The following is a 17,591-nucleotide window of genomic DNA, read 5'->3' as shown; positions in this document are numbered from 1 at the left end:
CAGAGCAGCCGAGGCTATTGGATTGCTGGGGGAAGGGCCAGTGGAGAAGGGAGAGGGAGGGGGATGGAGCTGCGCCGCATGAAGCGCCTGCTATGCCCATGCTGAGCTGCAAACTGGCGTGGCCTGTCTCACTCCGTGCAACTTGGTGCTCGCCGCTATTAGCATGAAATCAAGCTAAGACGCCAGCCCTCCAGGCCAACGCCTGCGTTTTGTGGCTGCGGCAGTGGCAGCGGCGGCAGCTCAAGTCCCGACGGCAGCCGCCGAGGTTAGCCAGCGCTCGTCGGGTGCATCGGTTAAATGCCTGTGTGTTACACACGTCACAGTATCTACATGTTGGTGTCTTCTATTCAGGGTGCATTCCTTCATCAGCACGCTCATCAAGCCCTGCCGGCGATGGGCCACTGCGGCCTGCCGGCGGGCGGCGGGCGGCATAGGGCGGATGCCGCAGCATACCCAGCACGACGCGGAGAACCGCGGCCTTGACTTCTCGCAGCACCTCCAACTCCCATCCGCTGCCCATCCGCTGCCGGGGTGCCGCATGCCGGCCGCCCATGTGCCTCCTCCCGCGCCATGGCGTGCTCAAAGTATGAGTACGTGAAGCAGTATGAAGCAGACGACCGTCTGCTGCCGGGCTGCTGGATCGTGGTGCGGCTAGACGGCAAGGGCTTCACCAAGTGCGCCGCCGCCCGCGCTGCCGCCAGCCGCTGCCGCGGCCTCTCGCACTGCAGGCTCCTTACTCCCTGCTGTCCAACCCTGATGCAACAGGTTTTGCGACCTTCACGGCTTCGAGAAGCCTAACGACGAGCGCGCCCTGCGCCTGATGGATGAAGCCGCCAAGGCAAGAGCCTCTGGGCGCTCCTTGCGCCGTGGGGCCCCTCGACCCTGCCGCTGCTGTCGGCGCTCGCCTCACGCGCCCGGTCGCGCTTTGCTGCTGCCGCAGGCGGTCATGTCTGAGTTCCAGGACGTCCGGCTGGCCTTTGGGGAGAGCGACGAGTACAGCTTTGTGTTTGCCCGGAACAGCCAGCTGCACGGTGGGTTGGCTAGCGGCGCGGTGGGTGGCAGTGGCGGTAGAGGAGCATTGCTGCCTGAGCTGCGTAGCACAAGGCACGCAACGCTTCCAGGGGCGAGATCCCTCTGCACGCGGCCCACCAGCCGACCGGCCGATGATCCTGTTTGCGGCCGCCGCCGCTGCCGCAGGCCGGCGCGCCTCCAAGCTCGTCTCGCTGGTGGCCTCCTGCTTCAGCGCCAGCTACGTCCGCTTCTGGGCCCAGCACTTCCCCGGCACGCCGCTGGCGGCCACCCCCATGTTTGACGGGCGGGTGGTGCTGTACCCGAGCAACCACACGCTGCGCGATTACCTGAGCTGGCGCCAGGCGGACACACACGTCAACAACCTGGTGGGCTGCCGGGGCGAGCAGCTCGGCTTGGTGGGCATGGCCTGTCAGAGCGGCGGCGCATGGGTGCAGGGGCGCAGGCAGCACAGCGGGCGAGGCACGCGTGCACCAGTGCAGCAAGCAGGTTTGGCTGTAGAGCAGCGAGAGCGGGAGGAGTGCAAGGGCTCATCGCTGGGCCCTGCTGCCTGCTGCTGTGCAGTACAACACATGCTTCTGGGCACTCGTCAAGTCGGGCAAGAGCACCGGGGAAGCGCACGAACAGCTGCGGGTGCGGTGGCAGCGCTGCTTGCTGGTTCTGAGTGTGCCCACCTGGCGCGCCTGCCACCACCGCACTGCCTGCTCTGCGCTGGAATGGGTTCCCTGCTGCCCTCCTGTACACAAACCTGGCTGCCTGGTACTGCTGCCTGTTGTCGCATATGTGTGTGTAGGGGACCCTGTCCGACTACAAGAACGAGCTGCTATTCAGCCAGTTTGGGCTTAACTACAACACCCTGCCAGAGCGGTTCCGCAAGGTGAGGTCTCGCAGGCAGGGGCAGCATCCCGGGCGCCAACAACGGACATTGACACGACAGGGAACGACGAGGCAGGAAAGCAGGGGTTGCATTCAAACTGATAGCCCGCTTCCTGTGGCTGCGGCTGCCTGGTGGCTGTACTACAGGGGTCTATAGTGATCCGCCAGCGGGTGATGCACGTGAAGCAGACAGCGGATGGAGGGACCAAGGAGAAGGAGCGGCTGGAGCCGTGCGTGTTGCACTGCGACATCATCAGAGACGCCTTCTGGGCGCAGCACCCCGAGCTGCTGGCATAGCGGCGGCGGCAGCAGCCGTGCCCCCACGCCGGCCAGCTGCCCCCATCGCTCTGCGCTGCCTGCTTGTTTTCTGTCTGCTCCGCGCTGGACCCTGTTCTGCTCTGCCCCGGCCGCTACGTTTTGATTGCTTGTAACAGACTTTGTACATCATTTCAGAACTTGTAATCGGTTTGCACTTGAGCCAGCCTGCACGCAGAGGCACATTTGATTGGGTGAGCATTAGGTGGGCGGCAGGCCACACCCCGGTCGGTCTGTTGCTGGGTGGATTGCATGAGGTTGTGCACTCAGCTGCTGCTCGCCTGTGCGCGCCTCAGTTGGCCTCGGGGGCCTGCACCACCAGCAGCGTGTAGTTGTGGTCCTGTACCCAGCAAGGCACAAACAGTGGGTCGGCTTTAGGTGCTCATTGTACATCTGGGCACCGCTCTGGCGTGTCTGCATGGTGCCAGCACCGCACCGGCAGTCGGCAGGACCAGCACATGAGCAGCGACAGCTCCCCAATGCCGCCGCGCACCCGGTCAAAGCCTGGCGCCACCATGATCTCGTGCTTCTTGCTGCGCACGCGCAGGAACTGCAGGTCGTCGGTGCCGTCCTCCGCCAGCTCCCGCACCATGTGCCGCGCCTTGATGGCCAGCTGCGACACCAGGGCCGCATACTGCACCGCCAGCTCCTGGTCCAGGGTGGTGCGGATAGGCACGCCGTCGCCATTGGCAATCACGATCCCCACCACGCCTTTGTGCGAGGACAGCCGCTTCACGGTCTCCTCCACGGCGGCGACGTCCGCCATGCTGCTGCCGCTGCTACTGCTGCCCGCAGGGTTGAAGCCGGCAAAGGAGCGCGAGTGGGGGCACCGGTCAAAGTGGGTGAGGGCACGGAAAACGAGCGGGGCCGCCGCAGGAGAGTCGAGCACTGTCTGCAAAGTGTTGCGAGAAGCGTGAATTGCGAAAGGAAGGCAGGAGCCGGCATGGCGGGGGCCCAGCATGCAAAGCGGCGCCGGCGGGAGGTCAGCAGCCCCGCCTTGCAACAACCTCCATTGAGCACACGACTCTCAAGCGTGTTAGTTCTTTACAGTGTGTGCAACAATGTGGCTCACATTGCATGCTGGGATGCAGCTGAAACACAGTCACTCCGTTGCCTTGCACCGTTCCAGCGCCACCCGCAGCGCCGCCTGCTGCGCCTCTCCCACGCCCGGCCGCGCCGCCAGCAGCGGCCCCAGGCGTGCCAGTACATACGCCTGGTGCCGAGCCAGGCTGACACCATTGCCGCCGCCCCATTTGGCACATAGCACATCTAAATAGTCACCCACCACTCCCAGCACCTCTTCCACTCGAGCAGCATGGTGCTGGTGCGGCCCTGCCTCCTCCAATGCCTCCTCCTGCTGCTTGCCCTTGCCCGACACCGCCGCTGCCTCCTGGTGCTGGCTCACAGCCCCCGCCAACGCGCTGCACAGCGCCCAGCCAGCCTCCACCTCCTCCGCCTGCTGCTCCCACGCTGCGTCGCCGGCTGCGCCGGCCACAGGCGCCTGCGCGTGCTCCGCCAGGCGGGCCAGCACTGTGCCAACCGCCGCGAGGTGCTGCAGCAGCTGCGCCCCAGCGCCCTGCAGGCCAGCCAGCAGCACGGTGCTCAGCGCCTGCATGCCCCTGTTCTCTGACTCAGCGATGGTGCGCACCAAGGCATGCTGGACGGGGCCTGCAAACCGGCAGGGAGCAGCGGGCCAAGCAGAGCGGGCTGTCAGTCGGGAGGATGCCAAGCATGAAGCCTTAGCATCGGGGCCAGCAGAGCCGGCAGTGAGGTGGCAAGCCTGCCACCAACAGCCATGCAGACATGCCAGGCCAGCCTGTGCGACCAGCACCGCATCCACCTGTGCAGTTCAGGGCCTGCTCTCCAGCGGGGACTGCTGCCAGCGCCTCCAGCAGAGCCAGGGCCTCCAGCGCGGCAGCCTCAGACACTTCTGCCGCAACCACCGCTGACGATGCCAGCTCGGCCGGAGTCTCGGCCTCTGGGTCTGGGCTGGCGGCGGCAGCGGCCGCAACAACGGCGGCAGCGGCTGGATCTGCTTCCTCATCCTGCTGCTCCCCAGCGCCTGCTGCCGCGCTGTCGCCATGCCGCTGCCGTTCGCCGCCGCCCCAGCCTCCCGGGCTGGGGGTGACGCGCTTGCGCTTGCCGGCCCCCTTGCTGCCGCCCCCGAATTGCTGCTCCTCAGCATGCAGCCGCACCAGCCAGCCAGTCAGCACGCTGGCCAGCAGCTGCAGCAGGTCGAGGCTGAGCAGCTGCGGGACCATCTGCTGCTTGGTGCGATCGCTTGCTGCCGCCGCGCCCGCCACGGCCCCCACCATGACTGCCAGCAGGTTCAGCCTGCGCGCACACAATCATCGGCACGGGGAAGCGTGTGTGAACGGGACTAGGCGTGAGGGGGTAGGGGCGCGCTGCACATCCAAGAACGTCGGCCAAACATCTGCAATGCTGAAACACAGCCAGCTGCTCAGCCGGTCGCGGCTTGCTTTCAAATGCTCCCGGAATCCCACTCACGATCTTTCCAGCAGCGCAGTGCTCAGCGTGTTCTCCACAATCCACACCAGGCGCCCCAGCGTCTCGTCCCGCAGCAGCAGCGCCCACCAGCGAACAGCCACCTGTCGCAACAGGGAGAGCACAGCGGCGGAATCGGCAGCTGACCAGGGCAGCCAAACTTGGCAAAGCATATCAATGCTATCAAGGCACGGCTCGACATTGGCGGTTCCTGCGAGCGGCAATCAGAAGCGAGGTGGCTGCACGGGCCGCGCCCACACCCACCTCGTGACCCGCCATGCCGGCGCCTGTGAAGGGGGCCGCCAGAGCGCGGAGGAGCTCCGCCAGTGCTGCTGCATCATCTATCCACAGAAGCTTGTCCATGAGCAGCTCCGGCAGCTGCTCCTGATCCAGCAAGTGCTGCTTGGTGGCGGCGTGGCACGCCAAGTTGCCCAGAATGCCGATGCCAATCTCCACCGCACGCCACTGCTCGGCGGCGGCGGTGGCGGTCAGCGTAGCAGCCAGCATGCCGGGTAGCTCCGGCAGCTCGCGCAGCAGGAATGCGGCGTCGTCCGCCATCGCGGAAGAGTCCCAGACGAGAGAGCCCGCCTCCTCCCAACCTAGCTCGGAAGCCTCTGTGTCGGCCGGCTGTGACACGCCCACAAAACTGCGCACCGCTTTGATCAGGTACTGTGGATCGACGGAGGGTTCGGGTTCTGAGGCCATGGCTGCGTATCAGCCGCGATCAGCAGGTGATGTCAGCCGCGAAGCAAGAAACTAGGGGAATTGAACTCCCGGACTTGCTGTGCAACACTGCGGCGGTCTGCAAGATCGTGGAGAAGGGCTCCCCAATTTCCTTGAAGGTCGGCTGATGTGTCGGCCGCTGTGCCGCGCTGTGGCGGGGAGAGAGACCTGTCCCGAGCCCGCCAGGAGGAAGTCTTATGAGCTGTAGCTTGATTCTTTAATCCCCCCCCCCCCCCGTTGGTGGAGATCCAGCTCTTTTGCCATGCCAGGCAGGTCGGCAGATGCTGTAAGTGAGTGACACGTTCACATCACAAACAGCTGCGGCAAGGTATGGTCGCACGGCATGTCATCGGGGGAGTGCAGCGACCAGGTGGCTGCCTTTAGTGGGGTAGTACATGGGCTGCCGCCGCCAGTACCGCCGATGGCGATGCTGTGTTAGGGGCCGGAGTGGACCAAGCGGCACAGCATCCTGATGCTGTGGTTGGGCTTCAAGTGGCACGAGGACATGGGCTGCACAGGAAAGGGCAAGCTGGGTGGTGAGTGGTGGGCCGGCACGGGGCACAGACAACTGTGCAAGGCCATTGCTAACGGCTTGCTGCTGCGCTCGTAAGCTGGGGCGCAGTGCAAAGGCGGGCTGTGGGGCCACTTCTTCTGCAATCACCTGTCCGGTGATGGGCGAGAGGGTTGAGCGCTGGAAGGCAGCCAGTATGTTGCGCCTCTCGTATGTGTGCCCGTCTGCAGGTCAGCGGCAGGGCAGGGCAGGAGCAGTGATGCATCAGAGGAATGGGCTGCCGAGCTGCGCCATAAGCTCGCATGCATCCCGCATGCATGCGGTGGGGCAGCACGATTCATGCAGGGCGTGCAGCCAGGGCCCAGCTGCCTGCACCTGCTGCCACCACGGGGTCTTGCATCACTCGCTGCAGCAGGGAGGTGACACAGGTGCGGCGCAGCACGGAGGGCACATTAAACAGGGTGCCTGGCAGGTAGGTGGGGCAGCAGCGGAGCAAGGGCCAGTGCAGGGCGAGCAAAGCCAGCCAAACCCTGGCAGCGCAGGGCGCACATTGCACAAGGGCTGGAACTCACCCGAGACAGCGGGCACAGGGTCAGCTTTGCCACCACAGCCAGCCTCCGCTCCGTGCTGCAGGTTCGCTGGGCGGTGAGGCGGCGTCCGCGGGCAGAGGAGGAGGCGCTGCTCTTAAGCTCCTCCTCCTCCTCTTCCTCCTCCTCCTCCTCAACCTCCTCCTCAGCCTCAGCCTCCTCAGCCGCCGCCGCCGCTTCCTCCTCCTCCTCCTTGAGCTGCCGCAGCAAGTTCTGACACTCCATCCTGCACCCCAGGACGCAGCTGCATTTGAAGCACACTGGCAGTCACTCCAGCATCAATGAGCAGACGCAGCGCATGGCAGGGGAATGCCATGACGCCCACCTGTGCTGCTGCCAGCCTGGGAGTGCCTCCGCAGCCTGGCGCTGCGCCTGCTGAGGTGCCAGCCTATGTGCCTTTGATGCCGGCTGCTGCACCGGGTACTGAGCCTGAGCAACCCACGCCTGCCGTGGCTGGGAGGCCAGCTGACAGCCCCGAATGCCTGCCGGCTGCAGGTGCTCTTGGCGCCAATGCTCCTCCCGCTGCGTTCTGCGGGCAAGGGCTGCCAGCAATGCCGCAGTGCAGTCGGCAATCGGCTCTGTCGGTGGCTCCTTGGATCGCCCTGCTGCGATGTGCAGCTCATGCTGCGCCTGCACGTGGCGCGGCGCGGCCTCCACCGCCGGCCCGCTCCGCGCTTCTGGGGGCTGGCTGGGCGCTGCCATCAGCTGCTGCTGCAGGAGGGTCAGCTGCTGCTGCAGCAGGTGCCTCTGTGCCTCCAGACAGATGATCGCTTCTGAATCGAGCGTGGGCGAGGGCGGCGGGGGCAGCTCCGCTGCTAGGCGCTCCTTGGCGCTCAGCACCGCAGCCTCGCCGGGCCCCTGCAATCCCGCAGCTGCTGAAGCCGCCATGCCAGCCAGGACCGTGGCTCGCAGGCTGCCGAGCGCGGCGGAGCACGGGAGCGACTGCGGCGTCCCTGCGCGACCGGATGGCAGCGTCATAGTCCTCAGACTGCTGGGCTTCGATGTCTGGGCAGCGTCCGATGCCCAAGCGGCCAGCCGCGCTGCTGGCGGCTGCTGGCATGCCGGCAGCTGCTGCAGCAGCAAGGGCTGGCTCAGGGAGACAGGTGGGCTGTGTGGCATCGCCACTTCACGCTCGCGGGCCTCGACTGGCAGCCCGCTGCGTGCCCGCTTTGCTGGCGGCGGCGCTGCTCTCTCCATCCCCTCAGGCTGCTGCTCCTGCTGCTCTGGCCTCAAGGCGGCCGCTGTGCCGGGACCAACTTCCAGCTGCCGCCACGAGCCTCGCTTGCGGGAATGGTGGTCATCTGGTGCCGTCACTGACTTTGAGCTGCTGCTTCCCTCACGCGTCGCAGCCTGTGCCGCGGTAGCGGTGCCAGCCGCTGCTCTGGCAGCAGCTGCGGCAGCTGGCGCTGCCGCATTGTGCGGCGCTGCTGCTTCCGCCCTCGCCGCCGCCTCCCGTGTTTGCTCGTGGTTCTCCAGCGCCTGCCCCTGGCTGGCCGTGTTGAGGCGCGGCAGCTGCACTTGGAGGTCGTCCTGCGTATGTGTATGCATGTGTGCGCGGAGGCAGAAGTGATTGCAAGCCCTGGAAGGAAGCGAGGCAGGAGGCGGCGCCACCGGCGGGACGGCTAGGGCTCTCGAGAGCTCTCACCTGCGCGGAAGCGCCCGGCCGACACAGCATTTCTTGCACTCTGGCCATCAACGACACCAGTTTTGGGGACGGCGTGCTTGCGCCTTGCAGGTGCAGGTGCCTGCACGCGGGACACCAGCGGATACTCGCCGTCTCAGGCTGCCGTCCCAGCCCAAAACGATCACAGTCCATGTGTGGTGTGCCTGAATGCACTGCGAGACGCTACAAGCGACGATGCTCTGGCGACCCAAGGCAGTGTTGCCAAACCAAGGGGTTTGCCAGCCCCTCCACGCTTACATGCTCCTCAGAAGCTCCTCCTGGTCTTCAACGGTTCTTTGCTGCATGGGGAGAGGTCCAGGGCCAGCGGAAGCTCCGCGTTGCGCCTGCCCTGGCGCGGGCGCCCGGGCACCTGGTCCGCACATTTGGCAAAGATAAATCGAAACAAATTTCAAGGTGCGACGGTGCAAATGTGACTTCTGTGGACACCCTGCCTACGTGGCCACTATGATGTAAGAGTGCGCTCCGGATCACCACCTCCTAACTTTGATGGGTTGAGACAGAACGATGGTGCACGCAGGGCGGCACTGGAAACCCCGGGACGGCCGGGCAGGAGGGCCGGGGGGCGCGTGCCTCCCGGTCCCGACGGGCCCGCTTGCCGCCATTCTGAGTGGACACATCCATCCATCCAAGGCTCGTGCCGGAGCAAACAGCAGAGGCTTCAGCAACTTGGCAGATGAACACTTGGCAGACGGATGGGCCACCGAAAGGGGCAGGAGCGAGGGCCGCGTAGGGGCGGCGGGTGTGCCGGCAACGCCGCACAATGGCTGCCGCCTGTTCCCACCAAGACGCCACCTCAGGTTGCTGCCACTGCGCTGCTGCTGGACCGTCCCACATCTGGTTGGAGCCAGCCCGGGTGGAAGCATTTGGCAAACGGTAATCGTTCCTAATCTTTCCTCCAGCGCTGCCGCTGCTTTGCTTGGAAGGGCCAAGGGCCATCAAGGGCCGGCTGCTGCGGCGGTGAGCAGAGCTGCTTCAGAGCAGGCCGGCTGAAGCTCACAGCGCTGGGTACCTGGCTCTCCCTGCCGACGACCAAATGGCCAGCTCCTGCGGTCTGCTGCTCCTGCTTGCAGCCGGGGTACTGGCTCTGCCGCTGGCTGCCTCCCTGCCCCCCACCCAGACTCAGGCACGCATGCATGCAGCTCGGCAGGCAGCAGAGCAAGATTGCCATCACCAGTGCCGCCGACAATCCCGCCGCCGACAATCCTGCCGCCTACAGTCCCGTTGCCGCCGCAACTTGTGCAGGGCTTCGTGTCAATCTCCGATGGACGTTTTGTTGACGAAGAATGCGCCGAGTTCCATTTCCACGGTATGCTTCTGTAGTGATGAATGTGCCGCCTGCTCCTGCGGGACCAGTGGCAGGCCCTGCCCCTGGCCTCAATGCAGGCTGGAACGGCTGGCGCGTGGTGGACGCGGCCTTGAATCAGCCCGCTTCTCTCACCCGGCGCTTCAAGGACGCGCAGGAGGCTGGGCTGAACGTGCTGCGGTTCTTCCTGGGCGACGACGAGCGCAGCCCCGTGCTGCAAACCGCGCCAGGTGGGGTGGGGTGGTGCCTGCCGCTCCTTCCTCTCCCTCGCCTGGCTGCCCAACCCCACCCCCTCCTGCCGGACTGTGGAGCCTACCTCCCACCTCTTCCTGGCTTGCACATCGCCACTGCTTGCCCCGCAGGCGTGTTTGATGAGCGCGTGGCTCAGGCTGTGGACTTTGTGTTGGCAGAGTCGGCCGCTCACAGCATCAAGCTCACCCCGGTGCTCCTCAACCTTTGGAAGCGGAACAACGGCGTGCCACAGTTTGAGGAGTGGTGCGCTTGCCTGCTGCTGGCCCTCCTCCCCGATCCTCGCAGCACTGCCCGACGTGAATCGCGTCTGGCTAGCTGCTGCCGCCCCTGCTCCAGGTGCGGCACCGCCTCCACCAGCCGCCAGCCCCGCCCCGGCGGCGGCTCGCTGGATGCCCAGGAACGCCTGCAGACGCCCTACGATTGGCTCGTCAGCCCCAAGTGCCGCGACCAGGTCGGCGAGGGGAGGGCAGGGAGGGCGCTGGTGGTCCGCCCCCTGCGTCGTCCTCCCGGCGCAGCCTTCACTGCCTCCATTGTACCATTTTTTCACCCAGGTTAAGAAGTATTTCACCACCCTCGTGAACCGCCGCAACACCATCACCGGGGTGCTGTACAAAGACGACCCCACAATCATGAGGTGGGCTTGCTTCGAGGGGATGGCTGCCTGGCCGGGATGGCTGCCCAGCACCAGCGGCAGGGCCTGGCCGCCGCTGCCCAAGAACGGCTGCCACGCTTTGTCCGCCCCCTGGCTCCTGTGTGCAGCTGGAACCTGTTGAACGAGCCGCGGTGCCGCAGCTGCGGCCCGGAGGCCGTGGATTCGTGGATTGGGGAGATGGCGGGGCACCTCAAGGTGGGGTGGGGCCAGCGGCGGCACCGTCTGGCGGGGGTGCCTGCTCACCTCCCCGGGCCACTGGCTGCCGCTTTCGGCCTCTCCCGCTGCCCCATCGGGCCTCCCACACGCCTGCCTGCAGAGCGTGGACCCCAACCACCTGATCACCACTGGCGCCGAGGGCTTCTTCGATGAGAGCGATCCCATGGCGCGCTACAACCCGCAAGACCGCTCCCTGTGGGCCAGCCGCACCGGGCAGCACTTCAGGGCCAACCATGCCCACGCCGCCATCAGCTACGCCACGGTCCACACCTGGCCAGACAACTGGCGCAACCCGCCATTCCCCACTTCCTGGGGGAGGCAGTGGCTCGATGCGCACAGCCAGGTGTTCAAACCGAAGATAGTTCGAGTCTGGCTGTGATGCACGGTCTCTGGCAACACAGACACTAGGCCCTGCCGCACCGCTGCCTGCAGGTGGCCGCCAGCCTCGGCAAGCCCCTGGTGCTGGAGGAGTTTGGGAAGGAGGCGGCGGATGGGAACATCAAAGCCGTGCGCGATCCATGGTCAGCGCGCGAGTCATGGCCAGCAGGAGTGCAGCATGCAGCCTCAGTGGGGAGCCCACCTGCCGTGTGCTTGCCCCTGGCTCTGCCCCGCCGCGTCCTTTTGGCCGATGAGCGTTTGTCCTGGCACCGTGCTGCTGCCGCAGGTTTGCGATGGTGAACGATGCGGTAGATGAGAGCATCGAGCGTGGCGGGCCACTCCGTGGCGCGCTGTTCTGGCAGGCAAGCGGCTCGTCAGCATCAGCAAGCAATCCTGCACATGGTGTGCTGAGCGTGGCATGCCACGCCACTGCGGCGTCGCTGATGCCGGTGCCCCTGCCCGCCGCGCCCTGCAGTGGGACGGCGAGGACGGTCCACGCCCCAACATGGGCAACAGCATTCGCAAGGCCGACTCGACTTTCAAGGACTACATCATGCCCCACGCCCTCAACATGGCCTCGCGGCGCACAGGCGTCCCGTTGCCGGGCTGCACCCTACGCACCCCTGCCCCAGCTGGCGTGGCCGAGGCACGCGGCAACAGCAGCCGGGCGGGGCAGCAGACCGTGCAGAGCTTCGCCGGCGGCCAGGCGTCGGCGGGCCGCAAGATGCTGTCGGCAGAGCTGCCTACGGCAGCCTGATGCACCCAGCCCAGCATTGCAATTGGAGACTGCCCACCAAATCTTTCGCTGCTTCATTGCCCACGGTTTATATATACGTTACGACTATATTCTTGGGGTTGCCTGGCCGTTTACTATGTCTTCTGCTCTTCATGCTGCTGCTGCGGCTGTTGTCGCTGATGAGAGCTGCGCGCCGCAGTTCGGCAATCATTGCTCAACTGTCTCACGTCTCGTTACACTGTTGGAAAGAATGCGACCAGCAATTACTAGACCGTTGGCACTGTGGCACCGGCCGCTCATGCACCGCTCATAGCCCGCCTCCACTCCAACCTCGTTCACTTCTGCCGCAAAGCAACATGCTCCATCTGGGTCATGCCTGGGCCCTCAGCGAGTCAAACGTCTCCTTGATTTTGTCCATGAAGGGCTCTGTGTACATGTACTGGTCGGGAGTGACCTGCAGGCAGGGTTGCAGTACATGGCACCGGCGGCAGCACATCAAGGACAGCACGATGCCGCGCCGGGCGGCGGCGGTGGCGCGGCCGCGCTCCAGGGCGGCGGCCCACACCAGGGGCGTGCCGGGGCACTGCTTGCCGGGGCCTCGTCGCGCTGTGCTGGCGGGCACCCGCCCCGCTGGCCGCCTCCTCGCCGATGGCGCCCACCCGTGCATGCAACCGACGGCATTCACCCAGGCGCGGCGCAGCAAGCACTTGCCTTGGTGGTGCCGTGCACGCAGATGGCCAGGTCCTTGGTCATGTGCCCCGCCTCCACAGTCTTGATCACAGCCGCCTCCATGTCCCCGCAGAACTTGAGCAGCTCTACGGGGTAGGGGATGAGCGGGGTGGAGGTGAAGGACTTCGGATAAGGCCGAGGAAGAGCGTGAGCAGAGCAGGCACAGGCGGCTGCGCTGCACTCGTTTTCGCAAGGCTGTCTCTCGCTCTGGCCCGTGCCGCAGCAGCCAGGAGCAAAAAAGCGTGCAGCGCAGGACCGCGCAGCACGCCCCGCGTCGCCTTGCCCCGCCTCACCCTCGTTGCCGTCCAGCTTGGCGCGATGGGCCAGGCCGCGGGTCCAGGCAAAGATGGAGGCAATGGGGTTGGTGGAGGTGGGGTTGCCTTTCTGGTACTCGCGCCAGTGCCGCGTCACCGTGCCTGCAGGCACGCGGCCAGGCAGGCAGCAGTCGCAGCCGTAGCAGTGGCGGAACGTTTTGCTGGCAAGCAGGGGTGTTCTGGGAGGGTTTATGCTGCCGGCCCATTGGCTGACCCGCCGCGCTGGCTGGCAGGGCAGCTGCCAACACCAGGGGAGCAGGTGCGCACCGTGCGCCGCCTCCGCCTCCACGGTGCGCCCGTCGGGTGTGACCAGTACCGAGGTCATGAGGCCTAGCGAGCCGTAGCCCTGCAGGGAGGGGGGGTGGAAGCCAGCAGGGGTCTAGAGGAGAGGAGCGGTACCATGGCATGACGTAGCGAGCGTTGCTGGCGCCGCCCATCCATGCAAGCCCAGCGCGTGGCGCCTCTGTTCTGGGCTGCCCCCTGCCCCGGCCCGCCTTGCTCTCTCAGACCAGCCCAGCCGCTCCACCGCCTCGCTGAGCTGCCTTGCTGGCAGCTGTTGCCGCGTTGAGCGCCCCACCTGCGCCACGATGTCGCTCTGCACGTCGCCGTCGTAATTCTTGCAGGCCCACACAAAGCCGCCGCTGGACTTGAGGCCCTGGGCCACCATGTCGTCAATCAGGCGGTGCTCATACCTGGAGCAGGCAGGGGGGTAGAAGGGCAGGGGGCAGGTTGGCAAAGGAGGTGGCAGGCAAGGAGGGGCCGACACGACATGGGCAGGGTAGGAGGTCAAAGGTGGCAGGCAGGGAAGAAAGCAGGCATGCACGCATAGCGGTATCGGGCAAAGAAGAAACGGACTAGAGTTCAGGCCTGGGAAAGGTGCTAGCGCCATGCCCACCCGGCCCAGCGCACCACCCCAGGGCCCCACCCAGCCCGCTGCCCTGTGCCACCCACCAGATGCCCAGGTTCTCAAATTGCGTCTGGTACTTGGTGTGGTAGATCTCGTCAAAGATCTGCGCACGGGCAGGCAGGCAGGGCAACGGCGGTGGAGGCAAAGGCATCTTGAATGTGCGGCCCAGACAGCGGGCGCTGTGCACTGCAACACGTGGCACTGGCGCGGCCAGCCCCGCCAGCCCAGCCCGGCCCTGCCCACCTGCATGAACCGCCCATCGTATTTCTTCAGGATCGTGTTCTTGGTGGACAGGTACAGCGGCCTGCGGGAAGAAAGAAGGAGGACAGACGCCAGCGGCGGCCTTGGGTACGGCAGCTGGCACCAATGCCGCCCGGCGGTGCAACGAGGCAGCCGGAGCCAGCAATGGCAGCAGATGCCCCGGCTGGCGATGCGCCGCTCGGACCCCCTGGGCCCGCCTCGAGCACGGCCATCAATTGAGAAAGAAAGCAGGCCAGCTCACCACTTGCGGGACAGCGCGTACTGGAAGCACGACTCTGCAAAGCCGCGGATCGACTCCTCTGTGTTGTACATGCCCAGCGCCACGCCCGCCCCTGCAGGGCGCAGGAAAGGAAGGCGGGAGGGAAGGAGGAATGAGACGGACGGCAGCGGACCGCAAGCAGCAGCGCGGCTGGCGGGCTGTGGCCGCCGACCTGCCAGCCAAGCGCGCCAGCGGCAGCACAAGCCATCGGCCCAGCCGGCAGCCCACTTGCGCCACACAACAAGCACGCCCGCGGCCAGGCCAGCCACCACCAACAACAACAGATCAAGCCAGCGGCGCGCTTGCCCTTGAAGTCGTAGATGGTGAACTGCTGGGGCGCGCCGCCTCCCTCCGGCGTAAAGATCATCTCCAGCTTGCCGGGCCCATCCACCACAAAGTCGGTGGCGCGGTACTGGTCGCCAAACGCGTGCCTGCAGGCGGTACATTGGCGGTACAAGGGGAGGGGGCGTTGGAGGGGCAGAGGGAGGGGTCAGGAGGCGAGGGAGGGAGGTGGGCAGGGAGAGGTAGGGAGCCAGGCGGCAGCTAGGGAGGGGGCAGCCAGGGCAGAGAGGTGCGCAGCATGGCATCCCAGCCCCGCACCATACACCCGCACCCACGACAGCAACCACGCGCACCTGCCCACAACGATGGGCTTCTTCCACCCCGGCACCAGGCGCGGGATGTTGTCGATCACAATCGGCTCCCGGAACACGGTGCCGTTGAGGATGTTGCGGATGGTGCCGTTGGGGGAGCGCCACATCTGGGGGCGGGAATGGGGGGCAGGACAAGACGGGCAGGAGTGTGTGGGTGCGTGGCGTGGGGGCGTGTGCATGGAGGTGGTGGCTGTGACCTCTGCGATGTGTGTGGTTGGGCAGCGTGGGAAGAGGGAGAGGGAGCGGGAAGAAAGAGAGCGTGCACGCAGCCAGCAAAGCGCAGCGTATGGCAGCCGCACGGTCGCACCGCAGGTCGCACCGCAGCAGCCGCACCTTCTTCAGGCCAAACTCCTTGACGCGCCCCTCATCGGGGGTGATGGTGGCGCACTTGATGCCCACGCTGTGCTTCTGCGGCAGGGCACAGCATGCGCAGCATGCGCAGCATGAGAGCCCTGCTTGCCCGCCCGCCTGCCACCCCGCGCTTACAACCACCACCGCTGCATCCTCCTCCACCACCGCCCTCTGCCGTCAGCCAGCACATCACAACCCACACCTGCCTGCCCTCGTGCCCTGGTGCCCGTGCTCACACTCCAGCCCCACGAACCCTGCCACCATGAAACCCCAGCACAGCCCCGCGCCGCACCTTGATGGCATTGGCGGCGTCAATGGTGATCTGGTCGTCGGTGGCGTCGCGGCTGGGCAGCCCCAGGTCGTAATACTCCAGCTTGAGGTCGACGTACGGGAAGATGAGCTGCGGGTGCGGGTGCAGGAGGGAGAGAAAGGGAGGGGCAGCGGGTGGAAGATTGAAACACAAAATTGCAAAGTAGGCTAGCTGGCGGAAGATGCGCTGCGGGTGAGGAGGCCGTGGGACCGGTAGGTTGCGCGGTAGAGGCTACCGAAGGCAAAGCGAGCGCCCGCCGACGACTGAGCGGGTTTGTAACCAGACAGGCAGGGCAGGCGCTGCAGGCCCAGGCCCCCGCACCTTCTCCTTGATCTGGTTCCAGATCACGCTGCAGCCAAGGCGCAGGCAGCGGGCGGGAGAAGCGGCGCCATGTGAGTGGCAGCCAAGAGCAGCGGCCGCATTGCACCGAGCATGCCGGCAGCGAGCCAGCGGCCTAGCACGGCCCTCCAGCCAGCACCTCCACGCCCCGACCCCGACAGCCAACGGCTGCTCCCCAGCCTGGACCAAGCTGCCGCACACTTGACCGCACTTGCCTCTCCCCCTGCTGGCTGGCAGCCACTGGCCGCCGCCAACCGAGTTGCTACTGCCTGCCTCACCGGGTCATCTCATCCCCATCCAGGTCCACCACCGGGTTCTCAACCTTGATCTTCCCCGCCGCAGATGCCATCTCCCTGAAGCCTGCACCCATGGGGCACGCAGGCACAGGCAGGACGGATAAGAGAGCTGCACACTGTGCGTGCAGGAGTGGCGGCGGCGAAACGGTGGCGGCGGAAGGGCGCGGCAGCGCGATGCTGGGCTCACTGGCCAGCGCGCATCCGGCGCTGCGCCGGCGGCTCCTCGCCCTCAGCCAGGTACCCCGTGCGCAGTGGCACAAGGCCAAACGCCTGCCCACAGCTCGCCCCGCGCCAGCCTGATAAGCCGCCGCCGCGAAACCCGCCGCCGCTGCACGAGCCCACGGCGCCATCGCCCCGCATCACAGATCATAACGTCTGGATCGGCCCTGGTGAGGCTGGAACAGGGCCCAGCACCGCAGGGGCCCACTTTCGGCAAGCCTTTCGGCGGGCCTGCTCGGCGCCGACAGCACTCACTGGAGGCGCCGCAGGGGGCCAATGACGCGGCCCTGAGGTATCCCTTGCTGAAGCTGCGGCCCGCGCTGGCCAGCGAGAGCATGTCAATGAGATGGGGACGCTGACTGCAGCCGAAGGGGGGACCGGTGGCTTTGAGCACGGCTCCCTGGCTGGCAATGACACAGGCGCTTCGGGTTTTGCGCCCTCATAATGATATGCCCAAACCGGGTCCCCATGCGGACCCGCCTGGCGGCGGCGGCGGACCAAAATGACAGCCGCTGCACTCGTTTCAATGCAGCGGCAATGGCAGGGAAACAGGGCCTGTCGCGCCACCGTTCCAGGCTAAAGCAACAGTGCCTGTGGCTCATGACTGTGGTCACAACCAGCAGGTGGAGAACCAGGAGCTGCGCAGTGCGACCAGCAGCGACCCAAGCGCAGCGGCAGCAGCACGGGATATCATAACATATGCGCTGAATGAATACATGGACAGACAGAGAGCAGCCCGCATCATGCATACATGCGCACAGCACATGCAGCCGCTACTTGCCTGCAGGCATGCGGGTCAGGGCCCCGCGTCCGAAGGGCACGTGGGTGGCTTCCCGGCTCCACTGCTGCCAGGCCACATGGTGGGCTGCTGTGCAACCCCGCGCTGCGGCTCGCGCCCATTTAGATACACCCATGGTTGCACCACACGTCCGACTGCCTGCATCCATAAGAACATGCGCGTGATGTGGCGGCAGTGGTTCCCGCCAGCGGCAGCGGCGGCCAGCTGGCAGAACCCTGTTACGTTACGATTGGGAACCCAATCCAGGCATGCATACGCGTTTGCAAATCACGTACGAGACAGGGATCAGGCAGCTGGAGCACAATTGCAGCGGTAATTTGCCTTGCGATGATGAGAAGTTGCCTTCTCGCAGCGTGACCCGCCCTCCTCTGCTGCTGCCCAGTGCGA

The 17,591-nt window shown here is 66.0% G+C and overlaps 5 protein-coding genes across 5 annotated transcripts; 2 read left to right on the top strand and 3 right to left on the bottom strand.

Annotated features, from left to right (window-relative positions):
• Positions 1-570: 570 nt before the first annotated feature.
• CHLNCDRAFT_19326 (hypothetical protein) lies at positions 571-2,202 on the top strand (the record flags this gene model as incomplete). Its single annotated transcript, XM_005851358.1, has 6 exons — positions 571-674; positions 766-1,031; positions 1,198-1,397; positions 1,594-1,662; positions 1,823-1,906; positions 2,011-2,202. 6 exons carry the CDS (start codon positions 571-573, stop codon positions 2,200-2,202), a joined length of 915 nt encoding a protein of 304 aa, XP_005851420.1.
• Positions 2,203-2,512: 310 nt separating this feature from the next.
• Positions 2,513-2,986, bottom strand: CHLNCDRAFT_19114 (hypothetical protein; the record flags this gene model as incomplete). The annotated part of the gene is made up of 2 exons (XM_005851059.1): positions 2,513-2,560; positions 2,714-2,986. The coding sequence occupies 2 exons, from the start codon at positions 2,984-2,986 to the stop codon at positions 2,513-2,515; spliced, it is 321 nt and encodes a 106-aa protein (XP_005851121.1).
• Positions 2,987-5,883: 2,897 nt separating this feature from the next.
• On the bottom strand, positions 5,884-7,524 carry CHLNCDRAFT_137696 (hypothetical protein; the record flags this gene model as incomplete). The annotated part of the gene is made up of 5 exons (XM_005851058.1): positions 5,884-5,958; positions 6,110-6,183; positions 6,335-6,365; positions 6,532-6,772; positions 6,872-7,524. 5 exons carry the CDS (start codon positions 7,522-7,524, stop codon positions 5,884-5,886), a joined length of 1,074 nt encoding a protein of 357 aa, XP_005851120.1.
• A 1,739-nt stretch (positions 7,525-9,263) lies between these two features.
• Positions 9,264-11,032, top strand: CHLNCDRAFT_49839 (hypothetical protein; the record flags this gene model as incomplete). Its single annotated transcript, XM_005851357.1, has 8 exons — positions 9,264-9,305; positions 9,473-9,536; positions 9,614-9,763; positions 9,896-10,028; positions 10,122-10,236; positions 10,337-10,419; positions 10,545-10,632; positions 10,754-11,032. The coding sequence occupies 8 exons, from the start codon at positions 9,264-9,266 to the stop codon at positions 11,030-11,032; spliced, it is 954 nt and encodes a 317-aa protein (XP_005851419.1).
• Positions 11,033-11,987: 955 nt separating this feature from the next.
• CHLNCDRAFT_55969 (hypothetical protein) lies at positions 11,988-17,590 on the bottom strand. Its single transcript, XM_005851057.1, has 16 exons — positions 17,526-17,590; positions 17,187-17,342; positions 16,169-16,250; positions 15,873-15,900; positions 15,534-15,641; positions 15,224-15,298; positions 14,873-14,997; positions 14,520-14,668; positions 14,220-14,310; positions 13,961-14,021; positions 13,762-13,820; positions 13,388-13,502; positions 13,078-13,156; positions 12,790-12,912; positions 12,479-12,582; positions 11,988-12,221 (listed from the first exon to the last, which is right to left on the bottom strand). The coding sequence occupies exons 2-16, from the start codon at positions 17,317-17,319 to the stop codon at positions 12,138-12,140; spliced, it is 1,416 nt and encodes a 471-aa protein (XP_005851119.1). The 5' UTR covers positions 17,320-17,342; positions 17,526-17,590; the 3' UTR covers positions 11,988-12,137.
• Between the last annotated feature and the right edge of the window lies 1 nt (position 17,591).

Source organism: Chlorella variabilis (genome assembly GCF_000147415.1).
Source record: "Chlorella variabilis unplaced genomic scaffold CHLNCscaffold_2, whole genome shotgun sequence".
Lineage (NCBI taxonomy): Eukaryota > Viridiplantae > Chlorophyta > Trebouxiophyceae > Chlorellales > Chlorellaceae > Chlorella > Chlorella variabilis.
The sequence above is the reverse complement of the archived record's forward strand: the minus strand, read 5'-3'. Positions and strand labels throughout refer to the sequence as shown.